The sequence below is a fragment of the Procambarus clarkii genome, chromosome 70 (genome assembly GCF_040958095.1).
Source record: "Procambarus clarkii isolate CNS0578487 chromosome 70, FALCON_Pclarkii_2.0, whole genome shotgun sequence".
Taxonomy (NCBI): domain Eukaryota; kingdom Metazoa; phylum Arthropoda; class Malacostraca; order Decapoda; family Cambaridae; genus Procambarus; species Procambarus clarkii.
Window position 1 is genome coordinate 22,223,118 of NC_091219.1, and position 27,681 is coordinate 22,250,798.

The 27,681-nt window shown below is 41.4% G+C and overlaps 1 protein-coding gene across 19 annotated transcripts in view; it reads right to left on the reverse strand.

Moving 5' to 3' along the window:
- Positions 1–2,067: 2,067 nt before the first annotated feature.
- The window catches only part of LOC123775303 (disintegrin and metalloproteinase domain-containing protein mind-meld), an 890,968-nt gene continuing 865,354 nt past the window's right edge, over positions 2,068–27,681 (reverse strand). For 18 of the 19 annotated variants that reach the window (XM_069311667.1, XM_069311664.1, XM_069311663.1 and 15 more), the window contains 2 exons: positions 11,827–12,039; positions 2,068–5,098 (listed from right to left, as the gene is read on the reverse strand). In XM_069311667.1, coding sequence (XP_069167768.1) covers positions 4,834–5,098; positions 11,827–12,039 — 478 coding nt within the window. In that variant the 3' untranslated portion in view covers positions 2,068–4,833. Of the gene's footprint in view, positions 5,465–11,826; positions 12,040–27,681 lie in introns of all 19 variants that reach the window. The other variant, XM_069311666.1, reaches the window with a different exon arrangement.

Sequence of the window (27,681 nt, forward strand, 5' to 3'; positions counted from 1 at the left end):
TAGGGTTTTGAAATGGTCAAAAGATTGGCAGATGTAGTTTAATGCTGATAAATGTAAAGTTTTGAGGCTAGGTAATGATGATAGAGTTACAAGATACGAGCTAGATGGTGTTGAGATTGCGAAGTCGGATTGCGAAAGGGATCCGAGTTATGATTAGTAAGAATTTAAAACCAAAGGATCAATGCATGAATGTTCATAATAAGGCACATAGGACACTGGGATTTATTAATCGAAGCGTTAGTAACAAAGACACCTGGTGTGGTTCTTCAGATATATCTTGCTCTAGTTGGGCCCCATTTAGATTATGCAGTTCAGTTTTGGTTGCCGTACTATAGAATGGATATAAATTCACTTGAACGTGTTCAGCGTAGGATGACAAAGTTAATTCCCCAAATTAGAAACCTTTCATATGAAGAAAGATTAACAAAGCTTAAATTGCATTCACTGGACAGGCAAAGAGTTAGGGGTGACATGATAGAGGTTTACAAGTGGATGAATGGACAAAGGGAATATTAATTGCGTATAAAAGTATCAACACATGACAAAACACAAAACAATGAGTATAAATTGGATAAGCTTAGATTTAGGAAAGACTTGGGTAAATACTGGTTTGGTAACAGGGTTGTTGATTTGTGGAACCAATTACCGCGTAACGTGGTGGAGGTGGCATCCGTTGATTACTTCAAGTGTGGGTTGGACATGTATATGAGTGGGATTGGGTGGTTATAAATATGAGCCGCCTCATATGAGCCAATAGGCCTTCTGCAGTTACCTTTGTTCTTATGTTCTTAAAACTTGCACAAACACTTTTCATTTTTTTCTGCATAATCAACTAAGCAAATTCTCCAGGTAGTTTTAATTCGTTAATTTAATTGTATGTTTTAATAAACATTGTTTGGCACTCGTACTCGAAAATGTGAAAGTTGTAGGTCAATGTGTGTTGAAATGAAGTCAAGAATAAATAAAAAAAAACACAAAATATAGGGATAATTATAATAATTATAATGATTTAGGGGATATATTTAGGGGTATACTTTATATAAGTGAAAAAGCCCTAATATGGTCCTTAATCATCAAAATAACCTAAAGAGACAAAGAAAATATAGTTTGAAATCAGAGAAAAAATCAGCCAAATAAATTAAAAGTCCCAGGTTTTGCGAGTTGTAACCGACTTTATTTGTTGACCAATTCCATTCTAGAATGAAGTGGGTATTCTACCCACTTCAAGACTACTCACCAATATAGACGCATCAAGAAATATGGGCCAATAGGCCCTTTGCAGTTACTTCCATTCTTCCCTTTAATTTATCCAATTTATACCCATTGCACCGTGTTCTGTCTTGTGTTGAAAGTTTGCTCTATCTTGTGTTGAAAGTTTTATTCACCTCATCCAAAACTGTTGTAACATATCACCTCACCCAAATGCGGGTATATAAGATGAAAACTGTTTAAATGATAGCATAGTAGAACTCTGATTAGTGTTTGCAGGTTATAGTTGTGTGTGTGTTAATTAAAGTCTTTGAAAATGTAATAAATTATTACGAAGCGTGTTCAAGTGTCACGTCAGACTAGAAATAAAAATTTATTTTGGAGAATTGATTTTTCAATTACCATCGACAGTGAAAAGAAACATAAGAAATATTGAGAAAATTTGTGTTAGAATTATTAATCTTACATTTTTGGTCAAATTTAACAACATATGTTTACAAGAAAGACTGCTACCAAAATATACTAATAAATAAATAAATAAATAAATAAATAAATAAATAAATTATATATATATATATATATATATATATATATATATATATATATATATATATATATATATATATATATATATATATATATATTATATATATATATATATATATATATATATATATATATATATATATATATATATATATATATATATATATATATATATATATATATATATATATATATATATATATAAACTGATAAGACTTGGAAATCCTAAAATTCACCTGATGCTTTAATATGTTGTTTTGTTTTGTCTAATACACAAATAATTATTTTGGTATTAATTGAGTAATCTGTTAGTGTATTTTTAGGAATGCATTTCTCAATAAAGCTTTCTTTTTAAGTTACACATTCAATAGAAAAATTTAATTAAAAATACAGTACTGAAATAGGTAATAGGTTATTTTTACATACTATTGTCTCCGTAAGTGTCATACTGTACATGAGAGGTTATGACAATTTATGGAATCAAACCTCAGTAATTTACTGTTAAATGATAATTATTTTATATCTCTTTAAACATTTACAACTAAATCTTTTGTTTTATACATTAAATTGTTTTTGTTTGGTTTTGCTAGGAATAATGCTACCAAAAAAAAACTTAGGTAGCAATTACCTTGATTGTTAATAGTTAATATGAATTAAAAATGTATGACAATAATGATTTACATAATGTAACAAACTTTTCTTTGTATGATGAGGATGTGACATGATTTAAAAGCTGTGCAGTGTCATTTTGCATGATGAGTCCATAATACTACCCCACCTTATTCATCCTCTATGACAGCACTGTTTCATTATCATTGCCACATATTGAGCAATGAAATCTTGCAACCAACACCTCATGTCTTTGATGATTCTAATCACTTAACTAATGATGGTGAATGGTTGGCAATAGGACAGAAGGACTTTGATTCAAACTAGATTATTTGCTACTTCAAGCACTGATCTCCAATGGGCCTTGCTATTCAAGCATAGACACAGATGTCATTATAAAGACATGAGTAGGGGTTCTTTATATTTCCCTCTTTTAAATCTGTTACCATCAAATCTCCACCCTTTTACCTTCTTAGAAGGCAATTCTCCAAGAAAATTAGTTCTTTCACCTCTCTTATTTCAGCCTTCACTTTACCTTCCCAGAAGGCAATGGCTGATATTACATGACTTTTCACTGTATAAATAATATATTTTACACACTTGAGCATCATTTGAAGTATCAGCTGCTGGAAAGTTGTTCCACAGAAACTAAAGATTTTAATGCAGTCTGCAGTGCCTGTTTTGATTATAATCAGGACAGAGGACTAGCAAAACAGACATCCTCAATAGCTGAATCTTTCTAATTTGGCTACAATTTTACTAAATACTTTATTAATATGAATATGAACCTCTTGTCTGTCATAGCATCTTCTGTCCTTGCTCTATATTTTTTTTTATTATAAATTCACTTATGTATGAATATCTGATTAATTTATATAGTTTTATAGGTACTGAGATGAAATTCCTGAAAATGTGTAATGTTCAAAAGCATTATCTGTTTCAAGAATCAAGAGCAACAATGTTAAAAAAAGATGATCATGCTTTCACAGACCTACAACATTCAGAGCAATGAGACTCAAAATGTTGAAAGTTACGACTTGGTCCTTCAAAGTAGCTGAAGGTAATTAAGAATATGCAAGTAGTGTCAATCTTCTATCTCTGAACACATGCCTGCTTTATGCACAAGCTTTTCAGGAGAATGGAAGTCTCATATTGAGTGAAAAGTTTTAAGATCATAAAGATCCTGCTCTGAAGAATCATTGACAGCCAACCAGCCACTAAAGCTGATGCATCATTTATCAACTGCAGTTTCAACTGGAGCAGCTGGCAGATGAGCCTCAACCCACATACTTGTATTGAACTTTGCAGTGCAGCAAGAGTAAGCACTGACACCCTGTCTAGAAAATTATTTACAAGGTACTGAGTGAGCATCCATGGCCACCTACATTGTGAAAAAGAATTAAATGGGCAGTGTGTGTGAGATACACAACTGTATGTATAAACACTTAATTCCAGTGATGATTCTGGGAGAATGTTGACAAAGTACTGACAGTCAAGGAACTGGTTAGCCTTTCAGTCTTCATTAGGTGAGATTTACTGATTGACGAGATGCAAAACTCAAACTTCAGAGACTGATAGAGTAACTTATGTCATTAGGTTGTCAACTATATTTATATTACACATATAAACAGAAATATTGGGGGTCATATCTGAACTGATATTTCAAGGTATTACATGGTTGAGATTCTTCAATCGGTTTGAGCAACGGAACTGACATCTTGATGGTGAAGAAGTTGAGTATCACTCATGTGCTGGACGGCTAAGTCTGCATTAGCAAACTGAAATCCTATTTTTAAATCTCACCAGAAGTATATTTGAGACACACAGTGAGAACATTTGTAACCTGGGCCCTAATAAACTTTTTCTGTAGATGACTTTTTACTCTAAAATTTTATACTGTACATATGTAAAATTATATGATTGTTGACAGTGACATATCCTTTGTGAAGCAATTGTCAGGGCACTAGGATATTTGATAAGAACTGGTTGATGAACACTTCTCGTGGTCAAGAATAGTCTTGGCCTAGGGCGCCATTCCATAGAGGGGCCTTATTTCACTAGCATAGCTGTCTATAATTCACTAGAATGGCAGTCCATATCTCACTAACACAAGAGTAGTAGTCCTCACTATCATGGCAACCCATCAGTCACTACTATTGCCGCATGTAACATGTTCCACAGAGGATCCTAAAAAAAATTTGTTTATAAACTTGTGACTAAAACTGGTTGACATACCAGTGATGAATGTGCCCATTTTACTTAGCTGCCTAAAGTATAAATCACTGCAGCCACAAGTTGGTTCCATAAAGGTAAATGTAGCAATTACAGAGTTCTAAGCCTACAATAAATTGCTACCTTTATTTGGAGGAAAAATGCACTGGCTGTCCAGAATAATTAATTCTGCATCAATTAATGCTGGAATTTGCTCTGGATAAATCTGGCCCCCCCAGTTTCCTAGTGAGGCCAGTGTCAGTGCTTGTACTCAGGATACCTCCTCTGAGGCAGAAGGGCGTGGTTTGGATCAGCAACATCTTGTGGTTCTTCATTCTCCTGCTCTGTGGGCAGGAAGTCCTGGTCATCATGATAGGAAGCAGCATCAGAGGGTGGTGAATAAAGACGTGGGTCCTGGGGTGAAGCTGCCTCAAACCTCGCAGCCTCGTAGCGTGTAACAGGTAGTGCTTCTTCACTGGCAGAGCGCAGGAGGGCACTAGGTGGTCTCGCCGAGTACTCATCACTGTAAGAGACACGCACACGTCACCTCAGGCCGCAGGCAGGTAGGTGGGTCACAGGAAAGCCCGTGTTGAAGGGCATCAGTGATAGGAATGGTGGTGGTGGTAGCTGTGGTGGTGATGGAAGTAGTGGTGGTGGTGGTTGTTGTGGTAGCGGGAGAAAGGACAGGGGTCGGCCCCAGGTGTCATGTGTGTGTCCAGCACAGGGTGAGGTGCCCTCCTGAAAGGCTCTTATTGGCACTTTTAAGACTTTTTACAGCCACTCTACCACTGACACTGGCTGCCCTCCCGCCTTAGTTCATTTGCTCATGGGCCAAAAGTATTGCCCAGCATGCGCGCGGACGCCTTTGGGGAGGACCACAAATTCATCACTGCAAACAACAAAACAAGGACAAAACAGTTAAGAGAATGAGCAGACAGAATAACACAAGTCAGCTCATTACGTGATCCTCATTCTTAGTGCACATTCAGGTATTTCTAGTACAGGCAAGTATGTTAGGCAACAGGCTAACTTTTCATTTGAAAATTTAGCAAATGTACTGGTATTAAAGTCATACAGGAATGTTAATACAATTTTATTTTTTCTCAGATTTTTATACTGTATTAGTAGTATTTATATAGTATCTTTTTGCTTATTAACGGTAATGATTCAAAGCAACTAAATATACAAATCTGATAACTTATCATAATTAACATACTGCATTGGTAAATTATACCCTAGGCACTTTAGCTCTGCTATGTGTATCAAGTCAGTGCACAAAGAATAAAGATAAACATTGCTTTCCCACTAAAATAGCATAAGCATTGTTTGTGAAAAAAAAGTTTGCAGAAATGAACAGGTTGGCATGCAAAAGCACAAGCAATGTGGGGAAAAGCATTTAGCAAGTGATTTTGTGTTGGTACATTTGAGAGTAGTGAAGATTCAAAGTATGTTGATCATGACCATCACATGCTTTTCCAAGAAATTTGCTATAGAGCACTGACTTTGTGTACAGCACACCTTTAATGTATCATATGTTGTGAAAGTCTAGTACTGTCACTAGAAAGCCAAAACTCTAAAGCAAATAATGACAGACACCATTGCTCAAATTCCATAACAAAAAGAATAAGTTCAAAATTCAGAGGTACGGACTTCACAAATAAACAAATGCGGTGAAAAAGAGGAAATGGGCAGGGGATGAGGTAGATCAAAAGAATTGTGTTGATCTGTTTTGCAAGCAAGTATATATTTAAAGAAGGTAGGATTATATCAATTAAATACAGTTAATGAATGTGATGAATGAATAATGCATGAGTAATTGATTTGCATATATTTAGACATTTTTATATTTGTTTATTAAATTAAAAATGTAAGCACTACTGTGAACTGTCAAGATTTTTATCAAACTGCAACTTAAAAAATACTTCATATTAAGAAATAGAATAACTGTAATGTACATATACACATGAATTATATTAGTATACAATTTCATAATTAAAGCTTAATAAGATTAATATATTTTGGATAATTAAAACTAAAATTATGAAAGATAAAATGTGAATGAATGTATAAATGTAACACTTTATATGCATGTTTGTGACTTTGCAAGAATGAACAATTTAATCACTAAAATCTGTACTTAGCCAACCAATTGTACCTTCCTGTATACATGAATTTATGTATATATATGTATATATGCAGAATAACCACACATAAAGTGAGAAATAATAGCTGGAGTGCTTTTTACCCTTGTCAGGTCATTTTCAATTGCTTCCTAGCATCTCGCGGGTTCTCGCAAATTCTCGGACGCCTCCGACGCCAGTGTTGTTTTTGTATCACACATGACAAGCATCCCTCTGGATTTATTTGAGCTTTTCTTTGGGTTTTTAGTGGTTTTGCGACTACAATTTGTAACACACGATGTCTCCAAAGAAGCTGCTTGCTAAAGATAGTGTTGTCAAGAGGAAGAAAGACACAATTACTGTGGATTTGAAGAAGGAAATTATAGCAAAGCATGAGTGTGGTGTCTGTGTGACTGATCTCACAAGGGAGTATGGCAGGTCCTCATCAACAATTTACACTAATAGTAAGGGAATGAGGAGGTAAGGGAGGATGCTGCCTCTTCCACTGAGATAGGGAAGTGTTGGAAATGTTTGAAAAGGTGAACGCATTCTTGGAAAAGCTGCCCTGATATAGCAGTTACAACCCAGTGTGTGAACATGTTTAATTAATTTAACACTTTTGCAGGTATATGTCACTTGAGTGTGACATATTTTTTTCTCTTGAATGCACCCAAACGCCGCACTCAAGCGTCATTTGAAAAATTATTTCTATAAAATCCAATTCTTATGCGATCGACTTACGGATAGGATAAACATGTTTGCCATGAAATTTCTGTTTTCTCTAATAGCCACATAGCCTATTTGGGAGAACGGCATTGTATTGTATCTTCGTGGTAAGACTATTGTATTGTTGACACGACAAGTGTAATCGACGTAGTTTTTTATTTGGTGCTGGTCTAAAGCATCCTTGTGTGACATTTTATACCTATGTTCTTCTAGAACATTCTATTGCGAACACATTGGTACAAAAATGAAATACGAACATCGAAAATTAAGGTCAGGACAGTGAAGAGAGAGGCATCACTTTTCAGTGTTGCCTCTAGATCGCCCAAAATGCCCAGCACATTTGGGGCAAGTTTTTTTTTTGTTTACCAAGAGCGCAAAAGTGTGACAATTTGCCATCTTGTTTGCCATCTCGGGCACGATCCATGGAATGTGGAATAGGAGAACATAGACCCCACACAACCTATATATTATGTGAGAAATCTTTAAAGAATTCTGATAAAGAAAGAGATCTAGGGGTGGTTCTAGATAGAAAACTATCACCTGAGGACCACAAAGAATATTGTGCAAGGAGCCTATGCCACGCTTTCTAACTTCAGAATTGCATTTAAATACATGGATGGCGATATACTAAAGAAATTGTTCGTGACTTTTGTTAGGCCAAAGCTAGAATATGCAGCAGTTGTGTAGTGCCCATATCTTAAGCACATCAACAAACTGGAAAAGGTGCAAAGACATGCTACTAAATGGCTCCCAGAACTGAAGGGCAAGAGCTACGAGGAGAGGTTAGAAGCATTAAACATGCCAAAACTAGAAGACAGAAGAAAAAGAGGTGATATGATCACTACATACAAAATAGTAACAGGAATTAATAAAATCGACAGGGAAGATTTCCTGAGACCTGGCACTTCAAGAACAAGAGGTCATAGATTTAAACTAGCTAAACACAGTTGCCGAAGAAATATAAGAAAATTCACCTTCGCAAATAGAGTGGTAGACGGTTGGAACAAGTTAAGTAAGAAGGTGGTGGAGGCCAAGACTGTCAGTAGTTTCAAAGCGTTATATGACAAAGAGTGCTGGGAAGACGGGACACCACGAGCGTAGCTCTCATCCTGTAACTACACTTAAGTAATTACACTTAGGTAATTACCTTCATCAGGGCTCTTGTAAACAGATGCCATTTAAAAAAAATCGTGGGGCAAATTCCCGGGTGTTAGGGGCCCTCAGTATTGAGTGAGCTACCAAGCCTGATGCACGCAGCATGAGCTCACAGCACTGCTGTTCAGCTTGTGACCACAGCATCGCCTAAAAATGCCATAATATACTTGTTCATGCTATTATGTAGCAATGATATTATTACAGACGACCCCTGACTGTAATAAAATTGACCAGGGTTCTGATATTAGCAAGATTGTGGTGATATTTAGCACTGTGCTCCATGGAGGGAGGAGTAATGCTATGGGAGGGAGGGTGGTGGTATTGTCTTCTGACTGTGTGGCCACCTTTTATTGACTGCACTCACCATACCAGCTTAGTGGTTCGCTATGGTGAACACAAATGTAGATACTTATATATAACTTGTGTATAGAGGGTATAAACAGCAATAGGAGTAAGTTGGGAGCCGCCATTTTGGTGAGGGAGGTGGCGTCGTCTGCACGACTTATCATGTTGTATACTAGTGACCACTATGGTCTTTGGGCACCATACCAGTTTACTTGTACAAGTATGGTGAATAAAACGGGTAGATACTTATATATAATGTGTGTATATAGCATAATAACACCACAAACAGTATTGTTGGAGGAGAAATATTAGTGCATCTGGCCTTGAGGGCGGACGCCACCAGCTGACTGTGTGAGTAGCTAAGTCTCTGTGCCATTACTCACCATACAAGCTTAGAGATACAGTTATGGTGAACAAAACATGTAAATACATGTTAACGTCATATAACGTCTTACATATAACGTCTGTATATGAAAGCAAAAACAGTATGGTGGGAGGAGAATGGCGGCAAGTCAGGTGAGGTGAGGGAGGGAGGGAGGGAGTGGCAGCCTGTGACGGGCTGCCACTGGCACTGCCACTCAGCATACCAACTTAGTGGTTCATTATGGTGAACACGAATGTAGATACTTATATATAGCGTCTGTATATAGTGAATAAAAGCAGAAACAGTATTGTGGGAGGAGAATGTGGGTGAGTCAGGTGACTTGAGGGAGGGAGGAAGTAGCAGCCAGTGGCGGGCTGTCACTGGTACTGCCACTCAGCATGCCAACTTAAGTGGTTCGTTATGGCGAACACAAATGTAGATACTTATATATAACGTCTGTATAGAGTGAATAAAAGCAAAAACAGTATGGTGGGAGGAGAATGTGGGCGACTGAGGTGTTGAGCGAGTGAGTGGTTGGCTGGTGTGTGGCTGTCACTCCTTGTTACTTTTTGACTTATAATAGCAACTTAGTGGTTTGTTATGGTTAACAAAACATGCAGATACTTGTGAAGCATTTATCATCTCACTCTTCTGAGTGAGTATGGGTGGAGACCTTTAATGTGTTATGCCTCTCTGAGGGTAACCATGCATTGATTGATGTCATGATTCAGATTAGGATTATGTCATCAGCATTATTCAGCTATTGTTTTAGTGATGTTATTGTTATTTTGATACTGCAAGCATCGGAATCCAGTAATTGCAAGAGTGTTCACCAGTGATCAGATTAGTTCACTTTGTGCGACTCACGCAAGAGAGTCGAGACTCGTCATGCTAGCATGGTGGGAAACGATTTCTGCCGTGTATGATTTTCATAGCTAATTAATGTGACACTTTTAATTAAGGTAAAGGATTCCCATGTGTTGTACTAGCTGTTTAGTTGTAACTAAACTTGTTAAAGTTACACAATATTTCTGTTAAATCTGACTCTTGATATTGTACTATAGACTGCTACCTAATTTACATGAATCCATGCTAGCACTCATCAACTTTCAAACAAATTGATGTGGACCTTTACCATTCAGTGCATCTCATGTGCATAGTGAATGGCACGACCAAAGTGACTCACAATCCTATAGGTCCTTTGTCATGAGTAGGCCACTCACTGAGGAATCATAATTCAATAGAGAATACTTGGGAAAGTGAGGCCTGCTGCTCTTGGCATTTCTTGAATACCTGATAGTTCTAGATCATGCAAGGGAGTCTGCCTAATGCACCTAAGGCGACTGCTGCAAGCAAAACAGTCGGGAAAACAAGGAAAATCTCACAGTCAGATGTAGCACAAACAAGGAGCAATGGTTTCAAGCTCAGCAAGCTACAAAGCAGGACTGAAAACAGGAGATGCTTTTTCACCCAAAGGGTTATTAACCCATGGAACCACCTACCCACTGAAGCCATAAATACTGAAACTTAAATTTTACAATCCAGCTGGAAAAAATCCTCAAGACAAATGGGGGGACCTTTGACAAGTCGCCAGCTTTCTGTCCTCATCGAGGCCACTAGAATGTTAGTAGCCCACTAACACTAGAATGTTAGTGTTAGTAAATTCAGGTAATAAACCAAATTGTGTCACTGACTAACATAAACATGCATTTGGTTGATAAATGTGACATAATGGTTACCAGTTAAGTGTGTATGTAAAACTATCAAGTGAACTAACAAGTTGTTTTTCCACCTTGTTGAGGTAACCATGTTAAGCAGTTACAATATGTATGTAGTGAAATCAAGCAATAGACCAACAATGTGTGTTTAGTCTTGCCTTTTCGACACAATTATGCATACTGACAAAGTTTAGCAAGGACATTTATGTCATTGCCAGAGGCATTCTCAGCTCAAGAATTTTGAACTGCTGCAGACAGACAGGCTTTCAAAGAGTTACACAAAGTAAAATATATACCAGCTACTGGAAAGCATGCAAGCTAATATGAGTGCTTTGTGTGTAAGAACACACAAAAGAGGCCAAAGGCATGGAATGTGGTCGCAACATGGTGCAAAGAGTGTGATATTACCCTGTTTATGCCCGGATATGGAGTATAAACAAGTATATATATATATATAGAGTGAAATTTACTGTGAAATAAAACATTTGGGTGTACATATTTGTGATATGCATACATTTGTGTGTATTGATGTTCTGCAAGTTTTATTATAATGGAACATCAAGTGACATACTAGTAAACAAAATAAAAATCAGTGAAAAAATAGTAACCGAGTAGGTCAGACACAATGTAAATAATTGAGCATCAATATATTTATGGCAACTCCTGTTGATTGAATAGCCCCCGTGGCACTGCCGGGATGCTCACTGTAGGAGTGAGCTTTTCACAGCAGTGTTATCAGGTATAAACAGGGGTGTAGGGCAGGGGGTTAAAAATAAAGTTTATTTTAACACATTGAATTGTTACAAATTTTGCTGTCACTCACCTCTCAGAATCTGCTGTCTCACCAGCATCAGGTCTTTCAAGGTCATCCTCCTCAGTGAAGGCATGACTGTCAGCACCATCTGAGAACTCATGCCCACCACTACCTAGTCTGTCTGAGCCACGCCCACTTGCTGACCCCGTCCCACTCCCACTGCTTGGAGGTTGTCGGTACCGACCGTATACGAAACCCATTCCCCCATTGTCTGCTCTACCTCTGGAATGTTAATTGCCACAGTAAGTTAAATGAATACCTTGATATACAATTAACTAATTATTTTGTAAGTGATTTAATTTAAAAAAGTATAGTGACATTTAACTATATAAATTTAACAAAAATTACAGTTCTTTGATAAAGAAAGTACAAAATATTTATAAAAGAGTAAATGATATATAATAAAGTCTATACAGTTTAAAGCTAAAGTAAATATTTACATTATCATACAGATTAACATAAATAGTTACCAACAATAGTTGGTTAATGTAAAGATCAAACGGGAATCCACTGAGGGAGATTATGTAAAACAAACAACATGATGTTAATACATATATAACTTGCTGAAAAACACAGAAGTAATAGTAGTTTTAAAATGCAAAAACATTAAAATCATAGCTAGGTCTGAGCATCAAGTACCATGCATATCAAAGCTGCCAGGTGAAGAAAAGCATATAATCCAAGGATAAGCACCATTACTGACCTTTTTGTGATGCATTTTCACATTATAGTACTGACTTGAGACAAACTTTGAAACACCATTAAATAAAAATATTAAATATAAATGATACATCAGGAAGAATTATGTTCCCTTGTTACAAAACCAGTGTTGAATGTAACGAAATGCCAGTTTCTGGGTGAGCCCCGGGGGGCTTCCTAAAGCTATCCAGAACCGATACATATTAGTTGGGGTCAATAGTCACGAGTTTTTATGCCTACTGAGGACCTCGAGCCAGAACCTAGCCCCCCCTCGTAGAGGCGCAGGAAGCCTGTGAACACTTTACACTTAAAGTAATGTGTGTCATACTTGCCATCGACCAGGGAAGGCACCCAGAAAGGTAGGTGAAATAAAACAGCCCACAGTCTGGTTAAAAATGCGACCTACGTCCTCAAAGGAGCAAAAGAACTCCCCCCAGAAAGAAAAGAAACAAGTAACTCTTCATCTAAGTGGCTGCCACCCCCCCCCCCTTGGGGAAGGGGGAAGTCAGCCCGGGCTCTTCAGTTCTTGAATGATGAAAGCAACTGACCGGAGGGAGAGGGTCAGGGAGCCTTTGGGGTTCACCCAGAAACTAGCGCTTCAATACATTTAATGCTGGTTTTCTGTGGGGAGTCTCGTCAGCTCCCTGAAGTTAACTACCCACAGAGAAGGAAAACTGGGACTTACCAGGAAGGCAGCAGCACCACAGGTCTCAATGTGAGCAAGAGACTGATGGCAGCAACGGGCACCACAAAGCAACACAAGACCACAGAAGGCTCAGAATGCTTACAAGAGACCTGGCAGCCAAGACAATGTCTGACCTCCAAAACCCCCCGCACCCGAATATCGTCCCAAGACAAAGACAGCTAAAAGAGCGGCATATTTCCTACCATTATGGGCATGAGGGTAGATCACAGGCTAACTAGATTTAATGACACTGCAGACAACCTGAGACACACAAGTTCTGGAACAGAGAACCAGGGAAACCAGATCAACCCAGAGTGCGACCACCAACACAGAACAGGTGGCAAACAGGTAACGGTGCAAAGCAGTTACTGCACACAAAACGTGATGCACCCCCGGTCGAACCAACCAAGCCTCCACAACCAACAGATCCTCTGGAAGCCTGCCACCTCATTCTTCACCAGAAAAGAAGGAGCTGATTGCAAACGAACAAAACAACCACCAGGACCAAACAACCAAAACCCCTGGCGACAGAAGAATATGAAGCTCCCCAACCCGACCCTCAGAGGCCAACGCCAACAAAAACAAAGCTTTCCAAAAGCAATCATGAACCAAAGGGGAGCCACTATAAACTGAGGAGAAGAAAGGAAAAAATCGGTCCAAAGACTAAGAAGGCGCATCAGCAAGCTGGAGGTGCAAAAATGCACCAGAAAGCTTGCAGAACAGAGCGGAAGTGACATCCACCCTGAACGCAAGCTGCAGTGGCTCTACCAACTTCCCACAACAAGAAGCAACAGTATTTGGCATGAGATGCCTATCCAGGAAAAGCCAAGAGAGAAAGGATAAAACACCCCAGTCCGACAGAGAAGAAACCCAATGAAGAGAAAGAAAATGACCAAGAAACTTTGTACTGTCACTGAGAATTAGAATACAGGTAGAACACCATCAAAGAAGCCACCTGATCACCATACAAATGGCGATACACATGCATCAGAAACACCAGTCGTATGTTGTGTAGGAGTAAGTTGACCTAGAGAGGCACTTCACCAGCCCAACCTGCTGAAAGAGACGGAGCCACAGAAAAATGCTTAGATTTGGACACCAAGCAAGCAAGCAGTGCCTGAAGCCAAGGCTGGGCCAGCCACCATGGAGCCAGGAGAACAACTCTCCCTCGATAGGATTCTAGCCGGACCAGAATCTAGATCAACGGCTAGACCAGGGGAAAGAGGTACAATAGGAGATGCAGAAACCACGCCGATGGGAAGAGGTCCACCTCCAGGTGCCTGCACGTCCGACAAAGCCAAAGGAACGAAGTGGCACCAACCATCCACTCTGTGGAAAGAGGAATGAAGTAAGACAGGCCTTCTGCCAGGACGTTTGACACTCCCTGAATTTTAACTGCACGGAGAGTTAAACCCTGAGAACTCAGCAGAAGACCTTCTTCTTCTCAATATGTGCAGTTTGCATGAAGGTGTATCCTCTCGATGACTGCATGAGTGGTAATGTAGAAAGATGCTTATGCTACAATGCACAGCAGCACATCAACGATCACGATGTGACAGAGGCAGGAAGATAACGACGCCATCCATGTGGGCGAGGATAAAGGTAAAACAAACAAACAAGAGGAAAAGGATGTAGGATGGGAAAAATGAGGAGAACAGAAGGCGAATGTGAAGCATCGCCGCAATAAACAAAGCAAGGGATGTAGGCAAAAGATAGAGGGCAAGAGGCAAAGGATGTGTAGGAAACAGGTGCGAAGCAGACACGAAAAATTAAGGGAGGTGTGAGCAGAGGAAGGTACAAGGAGTGAATGTGTAAGTCAGAGGAAAAGTCAGGACAGGACAGGACAGGTGAGGTTAGGACAGGGCAAAGTATGTAGACAGAATCTGGAGCCTTATGGCTGGGATGCATCGGTCTTCTTAGAAGCGCCAACAAGACAATGGGAGGAAGACCTAAGAGAGGTGCGAGGACAAGTCGTGGGAGAGTGGGGTTTATGGGGCCTATCAGGCAAGGTGGCAGGGCGCTTGGAAGTCGAGATGATGGAGAATTGCTTTCTCTTAGTACCGGGGGTAGAAATGTATGGCAAGGCAGCCTGGGGAGAGACACGGGGAAGGCACGCCAATGATTTCTGAAGGGCATTGTCCAGCATCATTTCAAATGCACTGGAGATAGCAGAGGCAACTGTGGTAGATTGGACGTCAATCATAGGAGAAGCAGAGGAGGGATGCATTGGGTCAGCCTCAGGAATGGGGAGGACGGACTGTGGAAAGAAGTTAGTAAAGAGTCGGACCAGCGCCTTCTCGAGGTTATCCTCAACGCGAGTGACAATAATGTCAACAAAATTGGGACTCAGTTGTATGGCGTGCGGGAGAGAAGAGGTCTCATGGGTGAGAGGAATGTCACTGACAGCCAGGTCAGGCACAGGCAAAGTAACGTGCCAAGTAAAAACGGGTCCTGAAAACCCTCAAAGGGATCGAGAATGTCAATGGGAGAGACGCTGCGAGCACCACCATCTGTTGCCATGATCGGCCGGCAAGTTGCAGAAGACCTACATGAAGTGACCAGCTCCAAAGAGCCACAGACACTGAAGATTCTCTGAAGAGACTCCCCTCCCCCACGATGCAGACAATGAACCACGAGGAAGCAGTCCGACTGAGCCAGGATGTAACACAGCACCTGCAACACAGCCGCAAATTCCTGCACCGTGCTGTGAGCCCGATGCAAGGATAGCCGCCAACGCCCCTGGCTGGACTGGTGAGCACCAGTCACAAAGCTCGAACTGACTGACAAGGCGTCCATGAACACATCGAGAGAGAGAGAAGAGGAAGACAACATGGCACCGAACCTCGAAAAACCTGAAGAGGAAGCCGGTGACACAGCAACCGGCACAAGGAGACCGGGAGACGAACTGAGCGATCGCGAGAGCAGCGAGGGAGGCTGCCCTGAAGATACCAGAACAGCCCTTAAAGCGAAACCCTGCACAGCAGAAAAACCAGAAGAGCAAACTTTAGGCTCCCGCACAGCTGCTCGAGCAACTGCTGAATGACCTTGGACCCTCTCAAAAACAGCCGACGGCAGGACTGCAGCCGGAGCAAGGCTGCAGAAGGGAAAGGAAGGGATGCAGTCTGAGAATCCCATACAAGGTTCAGCCAAGTCTGAACCTGGGACAAAACCAACTGGGATTTCTGCCAGTTCACCAGGAACTTGAACCCGGCAAGCTGGGAAAAAGCCAGATCCCTGGCTAGCAGACAAGCAGACTGGCTGAGAGCCCGAACCAATCATTCATCACAATACGCCAAGACCCGAAGATCTAGCAGACGAAGATGGTTTACCACGACCCGAGTCAAATTCATGAATGTGTGTGGTGCCAGATTCAGCCCCATTGGGAAGACAACGAAAGCAGTAAGCACACTGCCCCACCACGAAACTTAATCAATCCCTGAACCCCGGATGGATAAGGACATGCCAATATGCATCCTTGAGCGTCAGGGAAATCATCCATGTGCTTGGCTCAAGGAGGAGACGAACCTGGGACTATAAAGTAATCTGAAAGGAGGGACAAGGAATCAATCGGTACAGATGAGACAAGTTCAAAATGTACGAAAGATCCACAAATTCCCGATTCGGAACTGGAAACAGGCGGGAAACCCACCGGAGAGACGAAGTTAGTAAACGAAGTTAGTAAACAGTTGATTGACAGTTGAGAGGCGGGCCGAAAGAGCAAAGTTCAACCCCCGCAAACACAACTAGATGAAGTATTTTTGACCACGCTCAAGCAAACCCACTCTGAGATGACCCGATGGATGGACAAGGAAGAGGCCTGCCCCCACTCCCTAAACCCAGCCCCCCCCCAAAGGGAGGAAGGTCCACCCAATGCCACCGATGGCTACAAGAAACGACCCGAAAATCCCACAAATCATGGTACCAAGGTGTAGGCAAAAATAGCCAGCCTTTCCATGCAAAAGAGCTGACGAGAACCCTGAGAGCCCAAGTTCTGTGCAAAGCAAACACTGCGCCGACCAGAGGAAGATGGCACCGAAGGCACCACCAACTCAGAAACTGGCACCACAGGCCTACCCCAACCAAACCAAGTCTGAGCCCTGGCCCAACCCTTCCGGGAGGGCCAAGAATGACCCCCCCCCCTTGGAAAACCAACATATAAAAAATGGGACAGCAACTAGCAAAAGCCTCTGAAAAAACTGAGCAACACTGTCTTCAGGAAACAAGAGTACAAAACGGTGACACCAACTGAAGAGCCAGGGCCCCAAGCTGAAGCCAATGAGAGAGAATGAGAAGCCATTTCACTGCCTGCCAGAATGTGAAATGGAAGGTGAAAATCATGCAAACCATTCCCCGGAGGATCGGCACAAACAGCTTCAGAAAGGCAGACGCCACCGAAGCAGCCGAGACAAAGACCCAAGCCACGGGGCCCCAACCCTGCGACCCCACATCTTTTAAGATTTAATCCAAAAACAGCTCCAGAAGACCAAAGAATCATAGGACAGAAGTCAAATGACCACGAGTCTGAAGGTCATTGGCCACCAAAGCAACCAAAAGAGTGGGAACCTGAGCATGAAGCTACACCAGACTAACATCACAAGGAAGCACCAGAGCAAAGAAGCATTCTTTGAGAAACTCTAGAAAGTCACCCAAGAATACTTACAACACAGTAGAAACCAAATGGAACCCAAGCTCCACTCCGACTCCCCTTGAGCTCCGGACACCACAGACAAAGACTCCGAGGCAGAGAAAAGCTTTAAAGAAGGGAGTAAGCTGGATATACTCAGAAGAATTAGCAGGAAGAGGAGGCTCAACCACCTCTGCGCCCAAGTCAGAAAGGGCAGCCCCCGAAGCTACCCACGAAGCCACCCAAGCCTCATCCCAAGCTAAACCCTATTCTGACTCTGAATCCCTCCGATGTTAGGGAGCTGGAAGTACGAGGGAAGGAGAGAGAAAGATGAACCATACCCACCTGGGAAGCAAGAGAAGGCATGGATTGAATCAAGGCCGAAGCGACCAATGCCCCCTAATCCGAGTCTCTAAAGCCCAAGCTGGGCAGCTCTAGGGCATCCAACCGGGAAACCAACCTGGCCCGTTGCATCACAGAAAAATGTTTATGCAACGCAGTCACTGCCTGAGCCCCCAGAATATTAGTAGAAGGATGAGTGAATAGGAACACAAGTGAGGAAGAAGTCCCACAAGACTCCGGATCGTAGGTGTTCCTGACCCAACAGGCAGCATGGCGGAGGCAGTAAGGAGGATTGTCACTCTGAGGCAGGGGCTACGAGCAACCCTCGAATTCGCACAAGGCGAGAGTGGGTTTGGAAGAAGTATCCATAGTACTACCGAGCCCACCAGGATTTTCCAGGGCCTGCAGGGTGAATGAGCCCTACAGGAAGCAAAGGCACTGGGCCAGCTAAACTAGTAAACCCCATCTAAGCAGGCAAACCAATTGCAAGTAGCAGCTGTGAAACTTCAAGGGCAACAGAGGAGGACTAGCACCACACCCTAGGCAGAGCCTAATGAGGAGCTAAGCAGATCTCCTCCATAACAACAGGCAAAATTGCCAGTAACGAGAAAAAACACACACAAACTCTCAAAACTCCACAACTAGCAAACGAGCAGCTGGTTTAGAAACATTGACTCAACTCGCTGTATGATAACGTATGGCAGGCTGCCTTAGCCAGTGTCCCACCAGCCGAAAATCCAACCCCTACAAGTTGGGGAGCAAGTCGGAAAGCCCCAAGACCTCCGATATACCCCAACAGTAAAGACAACCACAAGCAAGGAAGTCCTGAATGGGAAGTGAATCCTAAACGCACTAGGGAAGATAATCCTGAAAACCGAGATCAGAGGTGACATCCGACTACCAGCACATCAGATCAAGAACCGAGGAGCCTGGTTGAATCTTGGTTGACTCCCCTTCCCCTGAGGGGGATAGTGACGCTGACGATCAGCGGGCTAGTTGGGCGAAGTGTTGCTTGTTTTTTTCCTGTGGGAGTTCCTTTGTTCTTTTCAAGATGTAGATCACTTTTTAACCAGACTGTGGTCTGTTTTGTTTTGCCTACCTTTCAGGTTGCCTTCCCTAGTCAATGGCAAGTATGACATACCATATTTGCCAGCATAAAAGACGCACCCTCACATAGGACACAACCCCCTATTTTACAAGGATATTTTTGTGGAAAAACTATTTTAGTTTGTTTAACTCTTGTATGGCGCCTGGCTATTTAGCATGTGTGCATGTTAGCACAGGCGCATACACAAAAAAAAATTCTTCTAAACCTGTTAATCTGTGTTCACTGATCATGGAAAAATGATAAAAAAATCGTAAGTGGCATATATTGCCCGCTATAGGGTGGGGAAGTCTGACAAAAAACAGGCGTTGACTCAGCGTGCGTCACAGACGGTCTGTTGCTCGCCAGCTGTCAGGCCAGAGTTGCCACAAAGAGATAATTACCTAATTATTTCAATGCGATTGATTTTTCGTAGTTTTTTGCTGTAATATTATTGAGTAGTGTGTAGCGTGATATATTTACATAATAAAATGAGTGAATCATCGCTGTACTCAAAAATATGGTGTGCATATTGTTGATTCAATTATGTTCATCAGTGAACAAATACTTTGTCGGTTATTACACTATATACACAGGTTATATATAAGTATCTGCATGTTTTGTTCACCATAACGAACCACTAAGTTGCTATTATGAGTCAAAAAGTAACGGGGAGTGACCGCCACACACCAGCCAGCTACTCGCTGCGACTCACTCCCTCAACACCTCACTCGCCCACATTCTCCTCCCACCATACTGTTTTTGCTTTTATTCACTATATACAGACATTATATATAAGTATCAACATTCGTGTTCACCATAACGAACCACTAAGTTGGTATGCTGAGTGGCAGTGGCAATGGCAGCCAGTGGCAGCCCGCCACTGGCTGCCACTCCCTCCCTCCCTCACCTCACCTGACTTGCCACCATTCTCCTCTCACCATACTGTTTTTGCTTTTATATACAGACGTTATATATAAGTATCTACATTTGTGTTCACCATAGCGAACTACTAAGCTGGTAAGGTGAGTGCAGACAATAAAAGGTGGCCACACACAGTCAAAAGACAATGCCACCACCCTCCCTCCGACAGCATTACTCCTCCCTCCATGGAGCACAACGCTAAATATCACCACAATCCTGCTAGTATCAGAACCCTGGTCAGTTTTATCACAGTCAGGGGTCTTCTGTAATAATATCATTGCTAAAAAATAGCAAGAACATGTATATTATGGCTTTTTAGGCAATGCTGTGGTCACAAGCTGAACAGCAGTGCTGTGAGCTCATGCTGTGTGCGTTAGGCTTGGTAGCTCACTCGATACTGAGGCCCCTCACACCCGGGAATTTAGCCCACGATTTAAAAAAAAAAAATGGCGTCTGTTTACAAGAGCCCTGATGAAGATGTGGTGAACCCCGTGTATCCGCGGGTCGTTTAAATCTTGCGCAGTACTCCAAAGCATCATATGATGCCGAGCGCAATTTACTGCAAGTCACTCAAAGCATCATGTGATGTCTTGCGCAAGTAAAGGGTTAATCATACATTTATTGAAATATATTTTAAAGTGGATTTTGTACCCCAACTTTTAGCGAACTAACGTAAAGAGTTCTTAGAGGAACCCTTAGCTCCTCAAAGATTAGCTGTGTAGTTGTTTATATTATAGGCAAGAGAATTGTTACACAGGATGTGAAACTTGTATTTCTCGATGTGATGTTTTGTGTTGCCACATCAGGCCATCAGGGTGGCATATCCAGAGGTGGCACTCCATCACAGTGCTCTGGTTGTGTTGTCATTCATTCATTGCAAATGGCTGACAGGCAGATGAAAGTTTAACATTCCTTTCAAATTTCTAGGAGCATTTTTTCATTTATTGAATAAATGTTTCTTAAAGGAAACAGTTGTTAAATAATGTATGACATATATTAGGTGTGGGTTATGTATGCTGGATAAGGTGGCGAGATGATGTGAGCTTCCTCAATAACTGCCGACATATATCGTAAGCAATTTTTTGTAAGTGTGAGATAACAGATTGTGATAACTCTGCTTGTTTTCAATATTTTCTTATTAGTAACACAATTTACTATAATAATTTGGCTTGTTTTCAATATTTTATTATTAGCAAAGATTTTTGTGCCTAGCAAACTTACCCAGTATGGTTGTCCCACTCACTAGCTTATGGCGCTCGGTTTCACATCCGTAATACAGCCACATTAGACACAGGGCTTTTTTTGATAGATGTAAATATTAAAAAAGCTTGTCTTATATGGCAGCAAATACTGTACTTTAAACAGAGAATGTTCATAAATCATTGCTCCCTTCACCTCTGTTAGGGGGGCCAGGTTCTGGCTCATGGTCTCTGGTAGGCATAACAACTCTAACTGATGATCCCTACTAATATATCAGTTCTGAATAGTTTAAGGGAGCTGACAGGATTCCCCACAGAAAATGTATACATATATATGAATACAGTATATTCAGTAATAACCAGCAGCAGTCATTGCATATGATAAAATAAAATATACTGCAAACTTACAGCTTACAAGTTTTTTGACACTTCCTATTAATACAGTACTACCATTATTTGTTGTAATTATATACAAATGTTTTGTTGAATGGAGTTTCAAAATTTGCAAGCACCTATCTAACTGATAAAAGTAAGAAGTGCCAAATAACTTTCAGACAAACAACTTGTATACTCAAATATTGTGCTTTTATGTTATTTTGCAAATAATTTAAATTCAATTTGTGTTTGTTTGATCCATTAGAAAAAAGAACCTTGAAATCTACAAAACTCTAATTATCCATGAGGAAAGCCCACATAAATATTTTTTTCTTTCTTCAGATTTTCCTTACTCAAGCTATGTTTTGGTGTACTGTATACTGTAAGTATGAAAACCAACCAAATTTCCAAAATAAATCAAAATGTGTAGGCTAGCAGCATTCAATACTGCTGTGGTAATGAAAAGTAAGAAAGATTAACTTTTCTTTCTAATAAAGTGTAAATAAATATATCAAAATAATTTATGGAACAAACAGCTTATAGCATCATTTTAACTGTATGAACAATTGTATCCAATTAAAATTTGTTATAATATGCTGTAGGTTTAATTATTTTTCCTCAAAGAACCTAGTTAGTAAAAAAAAAATAAGTGAAATTTCACTTATACATATATGACTTGTGTACTGTGAAATATTTTAGACAATTGTAGTAAAATTCTGATGAAAACATAAATACCAGATTTTTGTAGGAAGGGGCTCAATTTTATAATAATGGCTGACAAGCTAAAAGAAGTGTAGCACCTGTTACTCTATATTCCCAAGAATATACACAAACTTCATTACTTTTCACTTGCTACTGTACAAATTACTTACATTAGCTGTACAAAGCTTTTGGCTATATTCATGAATCTCTATAAAAGGTGTTAATTAGTAAAAAAAAAAGTGTTGGATGTAATGAAACTCCTTTTTGGATGAGTCGGGTGGCCCCCTGAAGCAATCTCCATGTAAATGGGTCACTTCAGACATTGTTGTTCTGCTTGGCCTACCAGGGACCAAAGCTAAAAACCTGGCTTCCCTCACTTGGGTGCAGAGAGCAAGTGACAATTCACCACCATACTGGAAAAGCATCCAGAAAGTTAGCTTTAGATAATTAAAGGGTTAACAAAGACCAAATCCTCAAAAATGCCAAACAACTGAACAAACAATTCACGTAGAACAAGACAAACATTAAAAAATGGACAAAACTCATAGTAATAAATGCCACCACCAGGCAACCTGGCTTCCACACAGTCCTTTTAATTGCCAGTATTGAAGCTGATGAACAGAACATCGACTAACCTGGTAGGGAGGAAAAGAATCAGGTAGTCACCAGGGATCATCCAGAAAGAGGCATTTCATAACATTCAATACTGAGCTTCTGGGGAAGCCTCTAGTGGCTCCTGAAGCTAACTAACCACAGACAATAATAATGGGAGAAGAAGGAGGAGGAAAGCAGCATGTACTAAGACAATGAAGAAAATCCAGGCAGGTAGACATTGCCCAAGGCAACACATAACTAACTGTACCAAGGCCATTAATAAATATCAGGCCACCAGAACTCTGCTACAATGCCAAAACCCCCGAGCCTGAATATCAATCCAGGACATTTTGGTGAAGGCTACAGCCAATGCAATGTAGATAGAATAAAATTCCAGAGAACAACAGAGTACATGAAGATGTCTAGAGATAAAGTGGAAAAAATGCTCAAGGAGCTAAAATCAAAGCAGTTGGCCCAGATGGAGTTTCATCTTAGGTTCTGAGGGAATGCACACCCAAGCTCAGCATTCCACTTCAATTGATTTTTCAGGCATCCCTGTGTACAGGAGTCCTGGCAGATATATATAACCACTGCACTGTGCAAAGTGCCTTTAGGCGCTCCGAGAGTTATGCTATTTGTATTTTAATTGGGTTATATTTTAATGTTTTTTAATGTTTTCATTACTCTTTGTGTTTTGAAATGGAAATAGTTGAGTTTAGAAACATTTTGACATTAACTTTACCTGAACATTTACAAAAACAACAAAAATATGTCCTTGACAATTGCACTAAGAAGTTTTTGCCGAAAACAGGTATGCCAGGCAGTGGTTAAAAAGGCTGACATAGGTCCAGTCTGCAAAAGTGGCAGCAGGGAAGACCCCCCCCCCCCTTAATTATAGACCTGTATCATTGAAAAGTGTAGTATTCAAAATGTTGGAAAAAACCAGCGTTGAATGTAATGAAACGCCATTTTCTGGGAAGAGCCCCAGAGGCTCCTTGGAGCTATCGGACTAATATTAGTACGGGGCTTCAGTCACATTGAGTTATGCCTACCTGGGACCACTAGTCAGAATATGGTCCCCTCAAAGAGGCAAAGGGAGCAATGGCCTATGAAACTCACATATATGAAAGTATTCATGTCTGCCATCAACTGGGGTTGAGCACCCAGAAAGGTAAGCACTTCAAAACAGACCCCTCCTTGTAGAATATTGCAACCTGAAACCGAACAAATGCTAGAAACTCTCCCAAAGAAAAAAAAGTAACATGTTCATCACATCGCATGCCACTCATTTATGCCGAAACCCCCCCACCCGAGAGGGGGGGTCCCAGCCCATCAAGCTTGCAGCTGGAAGGGTGCCAGGGAGCCTCCAGGGTTCTACCCAGAAAATGGGGTGCAATTCATTCAATGCTGGTTTTCTGTGGGGGAGCCCCATTGGCTCTCTAGAGCTAACTACCCAAAGAGAAAACAGAAAGAACTTACCAGGGAGGCAGCTGCACCGCATAACTCAAACGAAGACAAGACAACTGGCTGCAACCGCCGACCCAAGGTGACACAAGACTGATGAGGGCATGGCACATTAACAAGATATCAGGCAGCCCTGCTTGATCTCTAAAACCCCCGTGCCCGAATGTCCGCTCAATACATATTGCCAAACACAACAGTCAAAGTTGCGAACTTACGAACATCATGGGCGTGAGGGTAGAACGCAAGCTGGCTAGATTTGATAACCCAGCAGCAGACGACCTGAGAGACCTGAGCCCTAGAACAGGGAACAAGAGAAACCAGGTCAATCCAAAGTGTGTCCCCTGGACACAGAAGCTGAGGCACGCAGATAATGGTGTAAAACCTCAACCGGACGCAAAACATGATTCACCCCCGGCCAGACCAACCAAGCATCAATAACCCACAGACCACTCTGGAAATCCCCTATCTTGTTCTTCACCAGAAAAGAAGAACACATCTGCAAATGAACAAAACGTCCACCAGGACCAAAAGAGCAAAAGCTTCTGTGCCGCAGGAGACCATAAAGCTTCCCAACCCAACAAACAGAAGCCAAAGCCAACAAGAACAAAGCTCTCTGGAAACAATCTTGGACTGAAGGGGCCACCATAAACTGAGGAGAAGAAAGGGAGAAGAGCACCAGGTCCTAGAAAAAGATGGCTCAGGCAGTGCATGAGCAGGCTGGAGGTGAAAAAAGGCATGAGAAAGCTTGCGAAACAGAACCAAAGTGACATCCACCCTGAATGCAAACTGGAACGTCTCCGCCAGTGCCGCACAATACGAGGCGACAGAATTTCGCATAAGATGTCTTGAAAGAGCCAAGAAAGAAAAGTCAACACAACACAATCCACAATTCGAGACTGAAGACAACCTACGCAGGGAAAGGAAATGGCGAAAAGACTGCCAAGAGACTTCATACTGTCACCGAGAAGAAGACCGCAGGTGGGACACTATGAGAGAAGCCACCTGGTCACCATACAGATGGCTATACATCCGCATCCAAAACTCCAGACGTGAAGCTCGGAAGAGTAGAGCAAACCAGTAAGGTACCTAACCGGCCCAATCTGCTGAAAGAGGCGGAGCAACAGGAAACGCACCGGGTTCGGACGTGGAGCAAGCAGCGCCTGAAACCAAGGCTGGACTGGCCACTATGGGGGCCAGAAGGAGAACCCTCCCTCGAGCTGACCCAGAACACGAAGTAACAGCTGAACCGGGGCAAAGAGGTACAGATAACCCCACCTCAACCAGTCCTACCGAAAAGCATCTACCACGAAGGCCTCGCCGTCAGGGAAGGATGCCACATAGACCAAGAGACGTCTTAACCACGCTGATGCGAAGAGGTCCACCTCCAGGGGCCCGAACGTCCGGCAGAGCCAACTGAACGAGTCGACGTCAACCGTCCAGTCCATGGACAGGGGAATGAACTACAACAGGCTGTCTGGTAGGACGTTGGACACACCCCCGATATGAACCACACGGAGAGCTAAACACCGAGAACTCAGTAGATTCTGAGACAGAACCAAGTCAACAAACAACTGCAGACAAAACGGAGACGAAAACCTAAGAGCCACGGCCCAAGCAGAATATACAGAGAGGGCAAGAACAGCCTGCTGACATGCATGGCGAGAGCAGTAAAACAAGGATCCTGCCTCCCGCAGGATAGGTAGAAACAGCTTAACACTTTACCGCACGTAGGCATGCCTGTGTGTCCATTATTTTTCTTATGTGTGCAAACAGGAGATGCAGGTCGAGTCCCCAGTTAAAATATGTCAAAATTCTAATTTTTATCTTATCATTCTGGACTGGGTTCAAAATGAGCGCCTTTAGATTCCACACAATTTGATACCATAATGACGATATAGCCTGACAATTAAATTAAATTAGCCTAAAAAATTAAATTACAAAAATAAAGTAGCCAAAATTGCTAAAATTCCATTTATTGTTTTATTATTATGGGACTAGTTTCAACATGTATGCCTTTAGATTGTGAACAATATGATATCAAAATGAACAATGTACAGTGGTACCTTGGGTTACGAACGTCCCTTTTAACGAACTTTTCGGGTTATGAGCCCGATTTGTTCGGAAAATTTGAATCGGGATACGAACTTTGCATCGGGATACAAGTTCTTGTTGAACTAGCTAGGCAGTGCAACAAATCCATGTCAACAATATGCACTGTACTTGCCAAGGAAAAGGATATTATGAGTGCTAAAGTGGCAAAAGGTGTATCAACAATCACGAAACAAAGACCACAAATACTTGAGGATGTGGAAAGTTGTTATTAATTTGGATACACAACAAGGAGTTAGTGGGTGATAGTGTTTCAGAGGTCATTATTTGTGAGAAAGCCAGGGTATTGCACGAAGACCTTGCGTAGAAAACCCCTGGAACGAGTGCAGATACGAAAGACTTTAAGGCAAGCAGGGGATGGTTTGACAAATTTAGAAAAAGAAGTGGTATTCATAGTGTTGTGAGGCATGGGGAGACTGCCAGCTCAGTCAAACCAGCGACTGAAAGATTTATTGAAGAATTTAAAGGTTTGTAGAGGCTGAGGGATACCTACCGCAACAAGTGTTTAATTGTGATGAGACAGGACTGTTCTGGAAAAAATTGCCTAAGAGGACATACATTACCAAGGAGGAGAAATCATTACCCAGACACAAGCCAATGAAAGATAGGTTTACGCTTGTGCTGTGTGGAAATGCGAGTGGCGATTTGAAAATTAAACCCTTGCTTGTGCATCATTCTGAAAATCCAAGGGTTTTCAAAAAGTATGGTGTGCAGAAAAACCAAATGTGTGTGATGTGGAGAGCACATAATAAGGCATGGGTGACTAGGATTTTTTTTTACGGAGTGGGTGAATGATGTGGTGTGCCCTGCCATACAAAAATATCTGCAGGAGAAAAGTTTGCCACTCAAGGCCCTGCTTCTCTTCGACAATGCTCTTGCTCATCCTCCAGGCTTGGAAGACGCACTGTTGAACAGATATAATTTTCTCACAATAACGTTCCTTCCTCCTATCACCACTCCTCAAATTCAGCCTATGGACCAGAAAATCATAGCGAATTTTAAGAAACTTTATGAAAGGGCACTTTTCCAGAAATGTTTTGAAGTGACTGAAGTCACAAACCTC